The following is a 21550-nucleotide window of genomic DNA, read 5'->3' on the forward strand; positions in this document are numbered from 1 at the left end:
AGATCCAATTCCCTTAATATCTGGCTCTCTCCCTTCCTCAACCATTCCCTTGACATCAGTTCCATCGATATCTGAAACTCTCCTTCCTCAGCCATTCCTGAGATCAGTTCCATCAATGACTACAAGCTCTCCCTTCCTCAACCATTCCCCTTGACATCAGATTCCAACAATATCCACAAGCTCTCCTTCCTCAAGCCATTCCCATGACATCAGTTCAACAATATTACAAGCTCTCCCTTCCTCAGCCATTCCCTTGACATCAGTTCCAACAATATTACAAGCTCTCCCTTCCTCAGCCATTCCCTTGACATCAGTTCCTACAATATTACAAGCTCTCCCCTTCCTCAGCCATTCCTTGAGATCTGTTCCCAACAATATCCCCTGGCTACCCTTTCAAGCCATTCCCATAGAGATCCTTATTCAACAACCAAATACAAGCTCTCCCTTCCTCAGCCATTCCCTTGAGATCTGTTCCAACAATATTACAAGCTCTCCCTTCCTCAGCCATTCCCTTGAGATCTGTTCCAACAATATTACAAGCTCTCCCTTCCTCAGCCATTCCCTAGACATCAGTTCCAGCAATATCACAAGCTCTCCCTTCCTCAGCCATTCCCTTGAGATCAGTTCCAGCAATATCACAAGCTCTCCCTTCCTCAGCCATTCCCTAGACATCAGTTCCAGCAATATTACAAGCTCTCCTTCCTCAGCCATTCCTTGAGATCAGTTCCAAAAGATATTACAAGCTCTCTCTTTCTTAGCCATTCCCATGAGTCAGTTCACCCGATATCAGTTTGCCAGTGTGTGTGTGTGTGTGTGTGTTTGCTTGATTTGTTAACATGTTAGTAATGTAGAAATGTGTGTGTGTGTGTGTGTGTGTGTGTGTGTGTGTGTGTGTGTCGTATTAATCGTCTTCCCTCCCCCAGGACAGAGAGTGGGGCAGGGGGACCGGGAGACAGGCAGCGCACCCCAGAACGGAAAAACAACAACAATGATAAACCCAACAACAACAACAACAGCAACAACCAGCAGCAGGGTGAGTGATAACCTTGTTGGATATGGTTAACTAATGTTGTATATTTTTTTGTATATTTTTTGGTGTCAATTTATATGATGACTATTCCAAATGGAGGAGGTTCTTTCATGTGTAAGCCTTTAAAAGTATGTGAAGAAGAGTCATCTGATCAAAGACTACATTTTACTTCAGGTTGGCGTGGAATCAGAGGTTATACAGGTAACTCTCAATTGCTGTGGTATTGTGTCCTTGGAGAGAGGTCAGCGTAAATCCAAGAAATCAAGCGATGTAAATCAAACAAGAGATAAGGTTTGTACCTTTACTGCCTGCTGTATCCTCTGACTCCTCTCCTCTCGTGGTTCCTCCTCTGGCTGCCTTCCCTCGTGGTAGCCTTCAGCAGCGAGGATGTTGTTGTTGTTGAGTAAGCGTGGCAGCGTGGGTACTGTATTGTTGTTCAAGTGGCCTTCAGCGGAAGAACTGAGCCCAGCACTGTTGTGGCGTGTGAGGTCAGTTACGTGCTGAGACATCTGGTGGCCACTCCATAAAATATCTCATATAAGTGGAAAAAAGCGTGTATGTCGTTAAACATTTATTTGGATTTTGGACCCGTGTTATTTCAAAAGCGTAAACCAAACTACGCCCTAAATCGAGAGTTACCTGTAATAGCAACAGGGGCAGCAAAGGGAGTTGAGAAATGAGTATGGATGATAAAAAGAAAGGTGAGGACAAGCGTTGCTTTCAGATTATTATACTCAGGCTTTTTATATTTGCGATTTCCGACCCTCCAGCACACACTAAAAAGGAAAATAAGTACCATAGTTGAATAATCTTCAAGGGAGTAGGCCTGCTATGGATGAAAGCTAGGAAGAGAAGGAAGGTGAAAAAGGTGGAATAGAATATGGATGAAGAAAGAAGCAGAGAAGGAAGAAGAAGGAGGAAGTTGGTGATAGACTAGGATATGAATGTATGGTATATAAGTGGGAAGAGGTCAATCTCAGTCATAGTCATAATGTAGAAGAAGAAAAGAGTGTATCAAGGCTGGCCTCTCCACCTGAAATTAACCTCTTTGGCTCCTCTTTACTTTTATCTTTATAGGAGGCTGGCGAGTAAGGCAGACTTTTCTTACTTTGTGCTCTTTTTATTGCTTAACCAGGCGTGTCCTCTCGATGTAAAAAAATAAATAAAAAAATAAATAAATAAATAAAAATAAATAAATAAATAAATAAATAAATAAATGTGGCGTTAAAAAGAATAAGCCGATGACAACTCGTAAAGTTCAGATGGAGTGGTTTGAAATGAAATAAGTTAATAGTGTTTTCTTTGCAGTAGTTTTGGATCAGAAACCCCACAAAGCAAATACAGTGTTCTGGAGTACGATAATCTGACAGATCGGTGGGTGAGGACTGCAAAAATGGGAAGTGGAATATGAATGAAGGAGAGAAGGGCAAAGGGAGATGACCTTAACCTCTACACCCCCAGGGCCAGGCAGGGGACAAGCGAGGACAAGCCAAGGAACACCAGGAACAGGAGGAGCAGCAGTAACACAAAATCCAGCAAAAGAAAGCCGAGGACTCCCAAAACACAGAAGCCTAGCGTTCAGGGCCGTCCCACCACCACCACCGCCTCCGCCAGTGCACCACCACCCCAGGCCAGAGAAGAGGCCCAAGGAGTCGATGGCAGCGGGAGAGGTGAAGAAGATCCCTAGGGTGTCCGTGGCTGATCTGGTGTTCTTGGCATGAGCCAGCGCTACGACCTTGGACAAGAAGAATGGCAAGGGAGAGCCTGCTTCATGTGGCCTGTACATCAAGGTGAGGAGGAGGAGGAGGAGGAAAGGGGCAGCAAAAAGGAGGCGAAATATAGAGTATGGATGAAAAAAAGAGAAGGAATGCAAAAAATGGTGATATAGAGTATGGATGAAGAAGGAAGCAGAGATGGAGAAGAAAGGAAGGAAGTAGGTGACAGAATGGGATATGACTGTAAAGAAGAAGGGGAGGAGGAGGTAGAGTATGGATAAAGAGGTGGAAAAGAGAAGGAGAAGGTGAAGGAATTGGATAGGATGAAAGCAAAAGAAGGAGGAGGAGAAGAAAGGCAAAAGGTGAAAAATTGTGTGTAGATGAAGATAGGAAGAAGAAAGGAGAGTAGAAGGAGGGTAAAAACATTGGAGGAGGAGAGTGAAAAAAAAAAAAAAAAGGCAAAAACTACAAAAAAAAAAAAAATGGGAACAAAAAACAAGAACATTAAAACAAAAATGGGAAAAAAAAGGGAAATGAAACAGGGAAAGGAGAATAAATAGGTGTTGTGGGAGCCGAGAGCATCTGAGAGCACGAGTCTTTGGTTGGTATTCTTAGACGACCCTCCCTCTCACATCAACAATTTCCAAAGGCCAAAAAAGGAGATCAGTCGGGTTCTAATGAGTGTTTCTGTAGGTTCAGGGTACAGAAGAAGGGTCAGACTAACACCAGAGTCATAAAACTACCCCTGGAAAGGCCCACAACTCCTATGAAAGCCTTGTCAAATATGTGGGCTTGGGCGAGGAAGTGTTTAACAGTCTGGCCATTTGTTCCAGGGCGACCGAGCGAGGGTGAAGCAGCTGCTGTCCGAAGGCGCGAACCCCAACACTAAGGACAACGCTGGGTGGACGCCTCTGGTGGGTCAATGCTTTTTGTCTGCCTGTCTGTTTGTCTCAGCCATTCAGTCAACATGTCACCCAATCAGTTAGTCAGCCTGTCATTCAGTCAGTTAAGTTAGCCAGCTTGTAAGTCATATAATAATCTGTTCAATTTGTCAGCCAGTAAGTCAACCAGTCAGCTAGCCAGTCAGTCAGCCAGTCTTTCATTCATTCAGTCCATCAGGCATTTAGTCAGTCAGTCAATCAGTCAGTCAGCCAGTGTTTCAGTTAGTCAGTCAGTCCATCAGGCATGTAGTCAGTCTTTCATTCATTCAGTCAGTCAGTCCATCAGGCATTTAGTCAGTCAGTCAGTGAGCCAGCAAGCCAGCCAACCAAAAACTCAGTACGGTAGTTACCCAATGAAACAGTCAACCAGTCAAATACCTATTCAGTCAGGCAGTCACCCTCTCAGTCAGCCAATCAACCAGCCACTCAGTCAGTCAGTCAGCTATCTATTCAGTCACTCAACACACCACACCACACACCAACACCCCCTCTTCCTTCCTCCCCTAAACAGCATGAGGTGTGTAGCCACGGGTTCGAGGACATCGCTGAGCTGCTGCTGCGTCACGGTGCTGTGGTGGACCCCGTGGGCGGCAGCAATGCCACGCCGCTGCATGACGCTGTGACGCAGGGCCAGCTGGGACTCATTAGGCTGCTGCGAGCGTGGGGGGCAAGCGACACTTCCAGGAACCTTCAAGGACACACGCCAAGGTGATGATGATGATGATAGTAGTAATAGTGAGGATGTTTTATTTGTGTTTGTGTATAAAAGCAAAACAACAACAGCCAAATAATAATAGATGAATGATGACCAAAACTCCCCCATGGTTCCTTCCTGCCTCTGAATAAGTAGATAAATAGATAGACTGAAAGAAAGAAGGAAATAAATAAAGTAATAGAGAAAGATATATAAAGAAAGAGAGAAAATAAATAAGTCTCGCCAAGGTGATGATAATGATGATGATGATAGTAATAGTAGTGAGGTTTGGTGTGTGTGTGATAATGGTGAATAGCTGTGTCGGAAAGGAAATATACGGACATGAAGAAAGCCTCGTCAATATTATCGTGTGTGTGTGTGTGTGTGTGTGTGTGTTTGTGTTAGTGTATCATTTTTTTGTTTGTTTGTGATTGTGTTTGCTTTTCCTTGTGTTTGTGTTTTAAGTGATGAGGCTTTTTTTTTTTCCTGTTTTTGTGTTTGCGATCTCCCCCAGTCCGTTCCTCTAGAGTCTAAATAAATAAAGAAAAGAAACAAAGAAAGAGAGATAGACAGAGAGGAAGGAAAAAAAATAGTGCCCTGCTCCTTTTTGCCTTTGAGATGCTTCCTTTCATATTAAAAAAATAAGTAAATAAATATATAAAGACAGACAGAAAGAAAGAAAAAAAAATGGCCCCTTTTTTTTTCCCTTTCCTCTGTGCCCTTCTCCTTTTTGCCTTTGAGCTGCTTCCTTTCATATAAAAAAAACAATGAAAAAGATAGAAAAAATGTCCCCTTCTTTTTTTCCCTTTCCTCTAAAACCTGTATAAAATAAAAATAATGGCCACTCCCTCCACAGGTAATAAGTAAATAAAATAAATAAATAAAAAAAAAAAAAATAAGAAATAAAAGAAAGAAAGAAAGACAGATAGACAGAGAGGAAGGAAAAAAATACTGCCATTCTCCTTTTTTTGCCTTTGAGATATTTTCTTTCATATTAAAAAAAATAGAAAAAATAAAGACACAAAGAAAGAAAAAAAGTCTCCCCTTCCTTTTTTTCCCTTTCCGCCAAAACCTGTATACAAATAAAATAATGGCCGCTCCCTCCACAGGTCCCTCGCCAAGCTGTGCCTCGGGGCGGATGAGATCAACGCAGCGCTGGACACGCCCCTGGACCCCTCGCTGACCCGCCCCGCCGTGGCCCCGCCGCTGATGGACAAGATGACACTCCTGGGCACGGGGCTCACTCGGCAGCAGATCAAGAAGCTGGAGACACTGGGGAGGATGCTGAGGGTCAAGGTGGTGGCGGAGTACAGGTGGGTGAGGGGGGTCTGTGTTTGTGTGTGCATTTGTATGTTTGGGTCTTGGCATGTGTGGGGTGTTTTTTTTTTTTTTTTATTATTTATTTATTATTAATTTTTTTTTACATCAACAGAAGACGGCTCAAGGGCAACAAAAAGTGGGGAAAAAAAAGAAAAAAAAAAACGCTGCTCGCCGCTCCCATAATAGACAAAAGTAAAGATTAGCCAAACGAGAGGTCAATTTCGGGTGGTATAATTTTGTGTGTATGTGTGTTTGTTTACCTACTAGTTGTTTTTGTTTAGCTTTTTTTGTAGTTATGCCCTTGACTACTTTCTCTGGTTTAAGAAAAAAAAAATAGTTCCAGGCTCTCTTATGTATGTGTATGTTTGTTTTCATGTAAGTTTTTTGACCCGTGTGTGTCTCTGCAGCCCCGAGGTGACGCATGTGGTGACGGAGTGCAGGAGGCGACTGGTAGCCACCTGCCACCAAGTACATGATAGTGGTGGCCGGCAAGTGGATCCTCTCACACATGTCTGGTTCTATTTAGTTTTATTTATTTACTTACCTACCAATATTTTGTGTTTAACTTATTTATTTCTAGCTCCTTTGTACTCTTCACTGAATCTGTTGGTACCTCACTTTCTCTATTTTATCTATGCTGCGTCCCTTTCTTCTTATTGCTGTCTTTTATCTGCTGTTGTATTCACCTTGTTGGAGTACACAGGGTTTGAGATAAGCTTGTGTTGTCTTGTCTCCTTATCTATTTGTCTAACTTTGCTTTCCCTTCTGTTGTATTCACCTTGTTGGAGTACACAGGATTTGAGATAAGCTTGTGTTGTCTTGTCTCCTTATCTATTTGTCTAACTTTGCTTTCCCTTCTGTTGTATTCACCTCGTTGGAGTACACAGGGTTTGAGATAAGCTTGTGTTGTCTCGTCTCCTTATCAATGTCTGTCTAACTTTGCTTGCTCTAAATTCATGGATGTTCTCAGTTCTAGTTATTCTCCTTGTCCAGATGATTCTAATCTCAACAATTAGATGTGGAAAGCCTATTTGCATGTGTGTGTGTGTGTGTGTGTGTGTGTGTGTGGTCCTTGTTTATGACCTGCAGTTGTGGCATGATAGAACTACCCAATAATCAATCAGTCAGTCCTTGTTTGTATCCTTGACACCCTCTGCGTTGCCTCCAGGGATGGGCGAGTGCCTGAGGATGGAGTCGCGGTGAGTCCTGGGGAGTGCAGGCGCTGGGCTGTGTGTCTGCCCGCCTGGAGCCCGGTGCTGGGCAGAGCCAGCTGAAAGCTGGTGAGTGAAAAGGGATGGAGGAGGAGGAGGAGACTGCCCACATACCTCATTACACCAACCCACCCAATACACCCCCACACTGCTACACCCACGCCTGACCCCTCTTCTTCCCCTTCACAGCGGCCGGGTCTGTTCAGCGGCTGCCACATATACCTCTCGGGCAGCTTCCAAGGGTCCAGCTGACAAGAGGGAGCTGGAGGGTCTGGTGAAGGCTGGTGGAGAGTGCAGTGCTGGCCAGGAACCCAACCCAGAGGCAATAGCGGAGGAGGCATAAAGTCCTTCCACACCCCCCACTGACAGCCCCTCGCCCTCTGCTCCCACTACATTATATACTCCAACACCCCAGCACAGCACCACAGATCAAGTATGACATGAGCCACATCAAGTCACTCCCCTGGGCGTGGCTCTGTGGCTGTGTCGACTCCTTCCAGCTGGTGCCTCCGGTGAAGTAGTGCCTTGACGGTGCAGTGATGGGGGAGGGTGATTCTTCGGCTGTTGTTGCTGAGGTATGGAGGGGGGAAGTGTGTGTGTGTGGTTAAAAAAGGTGCTCAAATTATGTGTGTGTGTGTGTGTGTGTGTGTGTGTGTGTGTGTATGGTAATAATTAGTTCCTATTTTTGGTGTGGTGACACTGCTGCTGTTTGTTGAAGGTTTCCTTACTTTGGGCAGGTTAGTGTGGCAGCCGCTGCAGCCTTTACTAGTGGTGTTTGAACATGCTCAGCTCCCTGCAGCACCTGTGCGGGGCTGGAAGGGTTGGGATCAACAGCAACACCCTCATTTTTGTTGTAAGGAACACGTGTTTCTTACTGAAGTGTTAAGTAAGGCATTTACTTCAAGACTCCATCATTTGGAGTGCTGGGAAGCCTGGTTTTAGTTGTTGTTTAGTTGCCAGAAAGCATCTTAAGTTCAACTTAATGTTTAAGGTTATTTTTCATATTGTTTTCCTAACTGAGATATTTAAATTCAGTGATGTGAACAAAGGGAGAGCTTTTTATTGCTGTGAGGAGTGGGCAGTGTGCTGGCAGGCAGTGTGTTGTCTGCGTACAGCTCCGTGGCAACCGGGCAACACTTGTGGCGTGCCCTCACAGCAGGGTGGTGGATTAGTTTATCTTAGTGTTTTATTTTATTTCGAGAACAATTTTAAACAGTCCACCTGTGTGCCAGAATAATTTAGTTGTGCACACTGAATGGGCATTAATATAAGTGCAGCCTTCCTTGGAAGAGTAGATATTATCTTTATTTGTAAAGAAGTTTAATTTTCTGTTATAAATAAGGTTATGATTATCTTTATGGTGAGTACATCCATTGTCTGCATCTTAAAACTTGCCTTCCACACATTAAGGAGAATTGAGTTAAGAGTGTCAGAGTAATTTAGTCACAGTATTTTGGCTTAATGTCGGACCCCCTCCGCTCAGGCTTACTTTATGATTTCATTCTCCTTCTACCGCACTTGCCAGTCATGGTTCCTCATTAGCACTTATTCCTGCTTCTCCTGGCACCCTCACCCCTGGCCCTGATGGCTGCCTGGAGGTGTGGACAGACTCACCCTGTTGACTACAAGCAGACTGCAGCTTTATAAGCACAAAGAGAGGCACAGGCAGCCTTCAACAACAAGAAAAGATTGTTTCTAAGAACTGAATTACTGTCGAGGTACAGGAACATTTACAGGTTGTATTTTTACTTAATAATACAGAGTGAAGGTGTTCTGTTCTGGTGGAGGTGTTTGTGGTGCAGTGCAGACCCACACAGCCACACAGACAAGTCAGTACTCAACTTTTATTCAGAAGACTTCATACTGTGATACAAAATGGTTTCCAGTGTTTTACAGCATATTTTAAAGGATCTTAATAATGTACCATTACAACAGAATACATAAATAACAAATATGAAGTAAAATAAATAATTACATGATTGCGTATGTACATTTTCCCTCCCTAGGTGTGTTACAGACATGTCTCAGCGCTGGTGTGGCGAGGCAGCAAGGCTTCAAGGGTGGCCAATGTCTGAAGAGGTGACACAGAGGAGGTGACGAACACTTCAAAGAACTCATTGTTCCAGAAACTTGGGCGAGTCTTTGCACCTCTTCAGGGCTGCCAAGACAAAACCCTTTCATGTGTGTCTGTGAACCTTTGCTTCACAGCTGTACATGAAGAAGTCTCATACAGTACATTATTCGATCTTGATTTACCGGACAATATCTGGGGTCCAGGAATTGTTAAAATTGCAGCGTTGGTCAAGTCCAGGCCAAAGATCTGTGGTTCCGCTTTCGGATGGGGAGCTCCCTCCTATTAGTCCGGGAAATCAAGGGTTGAGGACTTATGGAAAAGTTGAAATTCTTGAATGATTAATTTTTGGCCCTGTTAGGAGGATGGGGATGAGGGGGAGAAGTAAAGAAGAGGAGAGAAAAGTGGGGAGAAGAGTGGCATGGAAAGCATATTTGATGAAAGAGAGGAAAGTGCAGCCTAGAATTGAGATGAGGAAAGGAAAGTTGAGGCAAGGCAAGGGTGGGAGGGAAAGCCTTACATGGATGCCACTTTCATTGGGAATAAATTCATTGTACCAAAGACTAGGGAGGAGGAGAGTTAACTTTCACAAGAGATCGACTTTTCCACAAGTTCACAGAGTACTCTTATAAAACTAGATAGACTTTTATGAGGTCAACAACTTTTCCCTCTCTCATACACCCAACCATCTATATCTTGACCGCCCCCTTCCAGTAATCTACATATGATCTAGTCCACTATACAACATCTTTGAGTGGCGGTACAATCTCATGCCCACAACACTGCGCAGGGGAGAGTGTTCATGCCCACACATCACCCAGTCTCTATTTGGAGTGTAATAAAGCCATATGATTCTCCTGTCTGGCTAAATGTTCTGTTTTTTGAGGGGCCATTATGATATATGATCTTCCCGTGTCTGGCTGTTCTATTCGTTGAGGGTGAGGGGAGGGGCTTTATGATGGATTTTTCATTGTTTCTGAGTGGCTAGGAACATATCCCCATTAATTAATCCCCTGTTATAATACTATCAGTACACTATATAACACTGGAATTTTCTTGTGTCTAAATGCAGTTCTGTTTGTTAGGTAGGGGGCTTTATGATAGATTTTTTTTTATTTCCGAGTGGCTAGGAACATGACCCCCTTAATCCCTTGTTCTAATGCTATCAGTACACTATCTAACACTGCAATTTTCCTGTGCCTAAATGCAGTTCTGTTTGTTAGGGGGGGAGGGGTGGGGAGGGGCTTTTATGATAGATTTTTTGTTATTTCCGAATGGCTAGGAACATATCCCCATTAATTAATCCCTTGTTATAATGCTATCGGCACTATCTAACACTTTGCAATTGTCCTGTGTCTAAGTGCAGTTCTGTTTGTTAGGTAAGGGGGAGGGGGGGGGGAGCTTTTATGATAGATTTTTTGTAATTTCTGAAATCCCTTGTTATAATGCTATCAGTACCATTTAGCATGTTGTTCTGGTTGTTGTGGGCTCTTATAATTAAAACACACATACTCTCACATTACAAAACCTTACACGTCTTTCTTGGCAACTCTGGTCATGGGGGTCACACAATAACTCTAGGACGTGACCTGTGGCTCTTCTATACAAAGGAATGCTTTTAGGAGTATGACCAGAGGCAAGATTATATATATATATATATATCTTGACCAGACCTATCTCTCTCTCTCTCTCTCACTACTTCAGAGGAAATATCAAACACTGAATCGAGTATAAAATAGGGCTATCTAAATTTTGGCAACGCAATATATTTCACTCCAGAGCCAGAATGTTGGTGGAATGTCACCCTCGTATTCATATTGACCGAGTCATTTTTTGGTGAGTTTCAGATTTTTACTTAATTTTTCATCCTGTGGCAAACCTTATGGTAGAGTTATCTTTGTCATTCCAGGGTGTAGTCACTACTAGTGGGGAGCATAGGCCTGGGGGTGCATTGCTTCATTCATGTGTTACCTCCACTCCCAACAACCCCCATGAGCAAGCTCCCACACAGCTGCCCTGTCCATCCTAAGTCCATCCTGGCAGGACTGATTGGCTTGCCCCAGTCATGAGTTACCTGGGCTTCCCCTTCAATGTTGCCAGATTCTTGTACTCCACCTTTATGCTTGCTGATTTCCAACCCCAAAACTGTCTCCTCCACCCCAATAACTGGCTTGGTATATAGTTAACGTTAAAATGGTCAATTACTTCTGTTTCTTGGCAATAGTTATGAGGCAGAAACCGGTAAATACGAGGCTCTGAGAACGATAATCTGACAACGGTGGTCCCCTTGGTCTCCTTCACTCAGGGTTGTCTCGTACATAAGCAGCCCTGTGAGCTGGATTGACGTTCGGGAGGTGTGCCATGTGCCCATACAGCTGGAGTTTGCGTTCATGGCCTAAGCTCACCACCTTAGCCCACTAACGTAATATTCTTGGGTGCGAGCGTCATAATATTCACTTTAACTTTTCTCCCTGTATCACATTGACTGGAAAATGACAGTATTATTTTCAATTTCCTGAACTAGAAAAATGACCTCGGCAGTTTGTTTGTGGAGGTGACGAATAGATACCAACCACCAACGAGCATATGAGAGGAACACTGACACACACACACACACACACACACACAAACGCACAGTCATGAGTGGCCGAGGGAACTGCCTATCAATCCGTGTCTGCCTATCATACCTTGTCCGCCTATCATGCCTTGTCCGTTATGCTGAGGGCACCGAGCGTCTCCAGGATCTTTGTGCCGTCCATGTTGGTGTTGGTCCTGCACTTGGAGTACCTGGGGAGGGAGAGGAGAGAGGTGAGGGGGGATGGGGCAGATGGAAGAGAGCAAAGTGCATGAAAAAAGTGAGAAGACTTATATCAGAAGAGAGGTACAGTAAGGTAAGGTAGAGTTTCTTAGAAGGTTTGGGGAACTTAAGGTAAGACAATGTGGCGAGAGGAAGGAAAAGCAGAGCAGAGGGAAAGTAAAGAGATTAGGAGAGAAGAGGATAGAGAATTGAACTAAGGTGGAGGAGAGGAAGAGAAAGTAGAGCAGAAAGAAGTGGGAGAGAAGTGAATTCGTAGGGTAAGTGAGGTTAGGTTGGGTGAAATGAGAAGAGAAAAGATACCAGTAAGTAGAGAAATGAGCTGTGGTGAGATGAGACTGGTAGAGAAGAAAGGCAAAGACATGTATATATCCTGACAAACAAATCACCACACAGCCCCAAGACACCTTACCTCTCGGCCACTTCCTTGAGGGCCCAGGTGGCAAGCTGCTGGGTCTCCTTCTTCTTCTGTGCGCTGAGCTTGGTTGATGACAACACCTGCGTACAGCTCTGGGGAGGGAGGGAGCGGGTGAGAATGTGCGTGAGATTGAAAAGAATGTATGTGACAGGAAGGGAGAAGAATGTGTGTGTATGGGAGACAAAGAGAGACAATGTGTGTGTGTGTGTGTGTGAAATAGAGAGAATGTGTGTGTGTGTGTGTGTGTGACAGAATGTGTGTGTGTGTGACAGAATGTGTGTGTGTGTGAAAGAATGTTTGAGTGTGTGTGAAACAGAAACAAACAGAAAAATTTACAAGACTACACAACTGTCTTCTACTCAAGTGACTCAGGATAACCCCATCAAAACAGTCCCTCCCACCCTGGCCGGCCACTCACCATGAAGAGGCCGTACAGCGCCCTCACGTTGCCAGGGTTGAGTTTGGCCGCCTGGGAGAAGTAGCTGCGGGCGATCTCCATGTTGTCCAGTCCGCCCTGAAACACACAAGGTCGAGTCAGGTCGGGTCACATATGCCGAGGACCAGAGACGAGTGCCTGATTTTTTAGATGTTATATTAATCTTTAGTAATGATAATGTGGCTTCTTAGCATTCACAAGGTTAACTATGGTGAGGTAAGTATTTGCATGTCTTTCACCAGGCATTCAACACTACTACAGCTGATGAATAGTTACTGCATTAGGGAGGGACCTTACTACTTCAGCTGATGAATCCGTTGCTGCACAAGGGACTTAATCTGTACTCCAAGTCTATTAATGATTTGTCTCTACTCTCAAAGTTTTCCTCAGCACTTAAGTTTGGCTAAGGCGAGGCAGAAATTAGCTTGTGTATCCCATCAGGCCTTTCAAGACACTACTGTAACTCCTGAATACTGTTACTGATGCAAGCACTCTCAAGACATACTCTGTGTTCAATGCTTTTCATGATCTGCAAGTCTTCTCAGAGCTTAAGAGTTTAGTTATAGGGCAGTGAAGATTAGATTAGGCCTGTCAACACACTACAACAGCTGCTCAATACTGTTACTGCACCAGCCACTCTATCTTCCGTATTCAAACCCTTCACAATGTACAAGTCTTTCCACTCTAAAAGTTTTCTAGGTAATAATTTTGATGTGTATCCACTTGGGCCTATCAGCCACTACAGCAGCTGCTCTCCAATACTGTGCCTGTACCAGCCATCTCACCACATAAACCCTGCAATGTACAAGTCTACTCAAAGGTTTCCTAAGTACTTAAACTGAGTAAAAGATTGCGTGTGTATCCAACAGGCCTGTCAACCCCTGCTGCTGGATACTGTTACTGCCAGCCACTCTCTCTCTACCTCTACTCAGGCACTTCACAATGTACAAGTCCTACTCCAAAAGTTTTCTAAGTACTTAAACTGAGGTAAAGATTTTGATGTGTATCCAGCTGGCCTGTCAACACATTACAACAGCTGCTCAATACTGTTACTGCACCAAGAACACTCTCTCCACCTACTCTGTACTCGATGCCCTTCATGATGTTGGTTGAGGATTAAAAAATTGGAGAAATATAAATTAATAAAAGACCAAGGAAGAACCAGATGTCTACTGAAGAAGGAAAAAAGAACAAAAAGTGTAAGGGTGAGGAAAATATCTATTGGCCATTAAAAAAAAAAGGTGAGGAAAGTGTTGAAGATTGAAAGAAATGGAAAATAAATAAGTAAATACATGTCAAAGAGAACCAGATGTCTATTGGAGAAGGGAGAAAACAAAAGCGTAAATGTGAGGAAAATATCTATTGGTCATTAAAAAAAGGTGAGGAAAGTGTCTGCTGAATATTGAAAAAAATAGAAAATAAAATAAATAAATAACAGTTATGGGGAACCTGATGTATATTGAAGGGGAAGTTTTTTTTTTACAGTAATGGAAACTACAATAAACAAAACAAAATACATGAAAAAATAAAAATAAAAATAAATAACAGTTATGAGGAACCTGATGTATACTGAAGGAGAATTTTTTTTACTGTAATGGAAACAACAACAACAAAAAGAATAAATGAAAAACAAAAAACAAAAATAAAAATAAAAAGATCATAAATAAAGTGTTTCGCACATTATAACCAAGGCGAGTAAGGTAAACAGCCGTCCCTTGTCCTACCTGTGTGTACTTGATCTCAGCGTAGCGCGTGTAGAAGAGGTGGTTGTGTGGATTGGACAAGATGAGCTCCTCCATGCAGAAGGCCGCCTTGGCATAGTCCCCCTCCTTCAGGTACAGGTCACACAGCTCCTGCCACGCCTCGCTGTCTGACATGAACCTGGAGCACCGAGGGGTTGATTAGTAGTGTTATTGATTTATATTTATTAGAATCCACATCCTCATCCCAACACACCCTTAACACCTCCCCCAAAATCCACATCCCTGAAACTGACCTCTCTTTTGGCCTATCCTTTTTTTTATTTTTATACAGGAAAGGAGATGGCTCTAGGGTAACAAAAAGAGTGCAGAAAAAAAAAAAATAAAAAAAAAAAAAAAAAAAAAAAATCCCCTACTCACCACTCCCATAATAGACAAAAGAGAGGTTCATTTTGAGCTGTAAGCACTTGATCAGATTTTGTTCTTCTATTTAGCATACCCTTGAAGCGTTTCCGCTGATGAAAAAAATGGAAAAGAAAGGAAAAACACATCCCTTCACTCCATCACCTCCCACACACACACACACAGAAAAAAAAAACTAACATCCCCTCTCCCAACCCCTTCTACCCCCTGCCACTCTGATACATACAGCTTGAGGTACTCTGTGAGCTCCTTGATGGCGTCGATGATGCGTCCCTGGCCCCGCAGCACTGCCACCTTGCGCTTGCGGGCCGTGGAGTTTGTCTCGTCCTGGCGGATGATGCTGTCGTACACGTCGGTGGCCTCCTCAAACCTGGGGAGGAGGTGGATGATGGTTGGTGATGGGGTGGATGAAGGGAAGGACTACTTTTTTTACGGTAAAGGAAGGAACACATGGGAAAAAATAGAATAAAACAGACCAATAAGAACTACTAAAACTACTATTATTACTACAACTACTATTTCTTCTACAACTAAAACTTACTACTACTACAACTAAAACTTTAACTACAAAAACAAACGCTATTACTTCTATTGCTACTATAACAACTACTGCTACTTTTACTACTACATAAAAAATAACAACAAATACTATCACTACAACAACAAAAACTACTACTACGATTACTTCAAAGGAAACACACACACACACACACACACACACACACACACAAAAAAAAAAAAAAAAAAAAACAGAGAAATTAAAATGCAGGACAGAACCCACAGTGAAATATTTTAGTGACAGAAGTGCCATGGTTTTAAGGGGTCAATGAGTATCTTTTTTAATTTTTCTTTTCTTTTTTTCTTTCTCTTTTTTGGGGGCATTTGTATTTTTCTTTTCATTTTTTGTCACTTGTGTTTTATATTCACATTTTTTTTTTCATTTTTAGTTTGTTTTTATATTTTTTTGATGTTCACCCCCATCTATTGAAGTGAACAAAACACAACATCAAATACCTAAAACTACAACTACTACTACCACTACTACTATTACTACTATTACTACTACTAGGACACACACGGCCACTCACTTCTCCTGTGCCTCGAGTCTCATGGCCTTCAGCTTGCGGACCCTGAGTGAGCCGGGGAACTGTTCGTTGAGGGCCATCAGGCTGGGCTCGGCCACGTCCAATCGGTTGCAGTCCAGGCCAGCCACCACCACCTGCTCCTCCACCATCCACCCTGAAGGAAAGGAAAGTTTCGTTTAGTCGGCGCAACATCTGTAGTCATATGCCAGAGAGAGACAGAAGGGGAAGGAATTATAGGAGAAGGGAACACCCCCCCCCGATTAATACCTGGTACCCATTCACTGCTGGTCCACCCTGAAGGAGGAAGAGGGATAAGGATTGTGTTTCTTTGTCATATTACGGTACAGGAAAGTCCAGTGCAACACAAAATACAAAGGAGGCAGAGTTACTAAGAGTGTGATTTTTTCTTCTTCAGTGCAAAACAAAATAGAAATAAACGTCATACAATTAAAAAACGATAGAGAAAAAAAACTCCCATACAAATCAGATAGTGAGAAATCCACACTTATACAAACAAGGAAAAAAATATTCACCTCCATATAAAAAGATTGAAAAAGTCACTCCTATAAAACAAGATAGGAAAAAAAAAAAAAAGAAAAATACACTTTAAATAAAACCAAAGATTAAAAGTCACTCCCATTACAAGTAATGAAGCAAACCACTTGTGTGAGAAAGCGTCATGATTAATGAATGACTTTATGCGTGTGTGTGTGTGTGTGGTTTGATTTGATATACATGTTATGTTGTAGTCTACCGTGTTATCAAAGCTCATTTGGGCAAGCAGCGTGGGTAATTAAATCCGCCACTCAGCGATGGTTGAAAATTGTCAACGTGTAACAGTGGTTTCTCTCTCTCTCTCTCTCTCTCTCTCTCTCTCTCTCTCTCTCTCTCTCTCTCTCTCTCTCTCTCTCTCTCTCTCTCTCTCTCTCTCTCTCTCTCTCTCTCTCTCTCTCTCTCTCTCTCTCTCTCTCTCTCTCTCTCTCTCTCTCCCTGTGTGTGTGTGTGTGTGTGTGTGTGTGTGTGTGTGTGTGTGTGTGTGTGTGTGTGTGTGTGTGTGTGTGTGTGTGTGTGTGTGTGTGTGTGTGTGTGTGTGTGTGCGCGTGATGTCATGAGATTTGCGTTTGGGAATACCTTGGATTCTCTTTATCTTGGGCGAAACTATCTTGTGTGTGTGTGTGTGTGTGTGTGTGTGTGTGTGTGTGTGTGTGTGTGTGTGTGTGTGTGTGTGTGTGTGTGTGTGTGTGTGTGCGTCATAAACAAGGTCTTCCCTCGGAGCCTAGCGGCTGGCTCATCTTCTGACCTACATTTGATGCCAGTTGAAACTGTTCAGTATTTCCAATTTGTTTTCCAATACTCGCTGGATGGAAGTTAAGGCCATAAAGTAAAATAGCCTGAGTTTTAGCATTTGTCGTGAGGCAGTGCAGTGACTAGCAAGTTCGCCTCACAACCAAGAGGTCCCGGAATTCAAGGTCTTGCCGGGATTGATTCATGGCGGATTATTCCATGCTCCCTGTCCACCCAGCAGTGAATGGGTACCGGGTGTCAGTCGGGGGTTGTATCCCGCCTTACGGGTGGGTGTGGGTGTGAAGTTGTAGCAGTACCTAAAGATCCTTCATTTATGAGTTCCAAGCTCATTCGAGGAGCGTACTGGCTGGCGATCGCGAGTCGAGCGCGTGATCAGACCATGGCGAATTACACACGCAACCAGCGTATAATCCTTATCTGGCTTTATTATTCCTTGTATAAAGGAAAACAAACTGATAAACTGGCTTCTAGTTAACCCTCAAAGCTGCCTCGTCCGGGCCACGGTATTCACGTGTTCACCATCGCTGCCTCTTGGGCCGTCGCAGCGACACACACACACACACACACACACACACACACACACACACACACAGGTTTGCAGTCCGTAAAATGTTGAATTATGTAAACACAATACATTGTTGTTTAATCATTACTACTACTATTACTTCTACTACTACTACTACTACTACTACTATTACTACTACAACCAATACTATTACTACTACTATTACTACTGCTACCACTACAAATGATAGCAGTAGTAGTAGTAGTAGTAGTAGTAGTAGTAGTAGTAGTTGTAGTAGTAATAGCAGTAGTAGTAGAAGTAGTAGTAGTAGTAGTAGTAGTAGTAGTAGTAGTAGTAGTAGTAGTAGTAGTAGTAGTAGTAGTAGTAGTAGTAGTAGCAATAATAATAATAATAATAATAATAATAATAATAATAATAATAATAATAATAATAATAATAATAATAATAATAATAATAATAATAATAATAATAATAATAATAATAATAATAATAATAATAATAATAATAATAATAATAATAATAATAATAATAATAATAATAATAATAATAATAATAATAATAATAATAATAATAATAATAATAATAATAATAATAATAATAATAATAATAATAATAATAATAATAATAATAATAATAATAATAATAATAATAGTTATTATTATTATTATTATTATTATTTAATTTGTTACGCAGCAAGGAGGGAGATAACGTTTCTGACGAAGCAGTAGTAGTTCTCAGTTTGGGGATAAGGCTTAGGAACACCTCATCTGTGTTTGATCTGATAAGCAAGGGATTGTCAAATAAAGGATAAAATGTAAAATCCAGTTTTCTTTCCCTTGTAATTTAGATCGTTCCTTCCACATTCTTTTAATTAAGTCTTACTAAACTTCAATTACTACGGGGTTTTGTTTCTTAATGAAAATAGTTCCTCTATAATGTCCACCATATTTTCTTGATCCAAATGCGCAAGTGTAGTAGTGTGTCTTGCTCTAATTGCACTGTATCCTCCACAGGGTCAAAGACTCATCAACTCCCCTCCTCTTCCTGACAGTCTCCTGCCTCTTAAATTCCGCCGCAGTGTTGCCTCTCTTTCTATCTTCTATCGATATTTTCATGCTGACTGCTCTTCTGAGCTTGCTAACTGCATGCCTCCCCCCCCCCCCCCCCTCCCGCTATTCCATTGTACACGATTTTCTACTCAAGCTCACCCCTATACTGTCCAAATCCGTTTCGATAGTAAATTTTGGAACAGCCTTCCTTCGTTTGTATTTCCTCCTGCCTACGACTTGACCTCTTTCAAGAGAGGAGTATCAAGACACCTTTCCACCCGAAATTGACATCTCTTTTGCCCACTCTTCTCTACTTCCTTTTATAGGAGCAGTGCTTCGCGGGCTTTTTTGTTTCCATTTGTTTTAGACCTTGAGCTGCTTCCTTTACTGTAAAAAAGTAAAAAACACATACAGTCAGAAGAATTCCGATCCCTTTCATATCCCCAGCAAAAATCAAGCCGAAATAAATAATTTCTTATTTTTTTACAGTAAAGGAAGCAGCTCAAGGACACAAAAAAGCCCGCTAGACACTGCTTGGGCAAAAGAAGAAAGCATAAAGTTATAGTAATAAAAAGGAGTGTCGAATTTGGTTAGTGAAGGCCGGTAAATCACTGTCGCGCGGGAATTAAGCCGCGCGGCCAGCGTGTGAAGGACCTCATTAAACTTCATTGATTTCTAACCCGCGCGGGAAAACCGAGCGGGAAAAAACACTGATAGCATGCTCGAGAAATTTTAGGGTTGCCATCCGTTCCTTTAAATATGGATCCATTCCGTATTGGAAAGTGAGATATTGTATTCCACATTTTTCTGACCTCAGGGTGGCAACTCTAGTTGTGTCATTCAACACAAGAGAGGCAGCAGGAGTGCGTGCGTGCTGTGCTGGCTCCAAAATTTGTACCAGTGAAGAAGAACCATGATAATGATAATGTGACATAAACAAGTAAGAAGTCAGGTGAAAAAAAGACAAAGACCACCGGAAGGACAGCTAGGAATGTGAATAATCTAAAAATTACTGTCTCTCTCTCTCTCTCTCTCTCTCTCTCTCTCTCTCTCTCTCTCTCTCTCTCTCTCTCTCTCTCTCTCTCTCTCTCTCTCTCTCTCTCTCTCTCTCTCTCTCTCTCTCTCTCTTCTTTGCTTCAACAAACGTCAAAAACACACAAATATTCCTGAAAAGAAAGTCGAGCGAAAGAAGTTACTCGTTTTCTCAGAAGGTTTAGCGATGTTTTTTTTTTCCATGGAACTCGCGAAAAAAATTAATAAAATCATTTTCTCCCTCCGTCCAAGTGTGAAGGATTGAGAGAGAGAGAGAGAGAGAGAGAGAGAGAGAGAGGGGGAGAGGTAATCTGGTCCGAAAGCTACCCGTGTGGTGGCGATCCATACCGAGTAGAAGTGGCGGTTAATGTCTCGGATGTTATTTTTAGTCCTTATTGCAATTTTGTTACAAGCTGCGGAGGCACTTATTACAGGCGCCCTACTACCATAACTTGTAAAATTTATTATAGTTACCGCCAAGTGTTGTCTAAAGCCCCGTCCACACTATGCATCATGTAGCAGCCATGTGATGCAGTAGTGGTGTTGAAAACAATACACTAGCGTCCAGACTGAAGTGCATCACAACGCACCTCATCCTCGCGCGCCAGTCACCGATTAGATACCCATATTTCATCTCGTTCAGGTTCATAAAGTGACATCCGACACTCTCTCTCTCTCTCTCTCTCTCTCTCTCTCTCTCTCTCTCTCTCTCTCTCTCTCTCTCTCTCTCTCTCTCTCTCTCTCTCTCTCTCTCTATATATATTTATCACCACGCCACGAAAACCACGCTACGCTACGCAACGTCGCCCACGCCACGCCACGCTACACAACGCTACGCCATGCCGCCCACACCACGCCACGCAACACAACGCTACGCCATGCTGCCCCCGCCACGCCACGCAACACAACGCTACGCGATGCCGCCCACGCCACGCCACGCTACACAACGCTACGCCATGCCGCCCACACCACGCCACGCAACACAACGCTACGCCATGCCGCCCACGCCACGCCACGCAACACAACGCTACGCCATGCCGCCCACGCCACGCCACGCAACACAACGCTACGCCATGCCCACGCCACGCCACGCAACACAACGCTACGCCATGCCGCCCACGCCACGCCACGCAACACGACGCTACGCCATGCCGCCCACGCCACGCCACGCAACACAACGCTACGCCATGCCGCCCACGCCACGCCACGCAACACAACGCTACGCCATGCCGCCCACGCCACGCCACGCAACACGACGCTACGCCATGCCGCCCACGCCACGCCACGCAACACGACGCTACGCCATGCCGCCCACGCCACGCCACGCAACACAACGCTACGCCATGCCGCCCACGCCACGCAACACAACGCTACGCCATGCCGCCCACGCCACGCCACGCAACACGACGCTACGCCATGCCGCCCACGCCACGCCACGCAACACAACGCTACGTCATGCCGCCCACGCTATGCCACGCAACACAACGCTACACCATGCCGCCCACGCCACGCCACGCTACACAACGCTACGCCATGCCGCCCACGCCACGCCACGCAACACAACGCTACGCCATGCCGCCCACGCCACGCCACGCAACACAACGCTACGCCATGCCGCCCACGCCACGCCACGCAACACAACGCTACACCATGCCGCCCACGCCACGCCACGCTACACAACGCTACGCCATGCCGCCCACGCCACGCCACGCAACACGACGCTACGCCATGCCGCCCACGCCACGCCACGCAACACGACGCTACGCCATGCCGCCCACG

General features: G+C 43.7%; 1 protein-coding gene across 1 annotated transcript; it reads right to left on the minus strand.

The window, feature by feature from the left end:
- Window positions 1–10197: 10197 nt before the first annotated feature.
- LOC126990362 (ER membrane protein complex subunit 2-like) lies at window positions 10198–16035 on the minus strand (the record flags this gene model as incomplete). The annotated part of the gene is made up of 6 exons (XM_050848986.1): window positions 10198–11769; window positions 12210–12307; window positions 12634–12729; window positions 14376–14532; window positions 15001–15144; window positions 15863–16035. Coding segments are annotated over 6 exons (756 nt in total), but the record flags the coding sequence as incomplete, so codon positions are not given.
- Between the last annotated feature and the right edge of the window lie 5515 nt (window positions 16036–21550).

The sequence above is a fragment of the Eriocheir sinensis genome, unplaced genomic scaffold (genome assembly GCF_024679095.1).
Source record: "Eriocheir sinensis breed Jianghai 21 unplaced genomic scaffold, ASM2467909v1 Scaffold1587, whole genome shotgun sequence".
NCBI lineage: Eukaryota > Metazoa > Arthropoda > Malacostraca > Decapoda > Varunidae > Eriocheir > Eriocheir sinensis.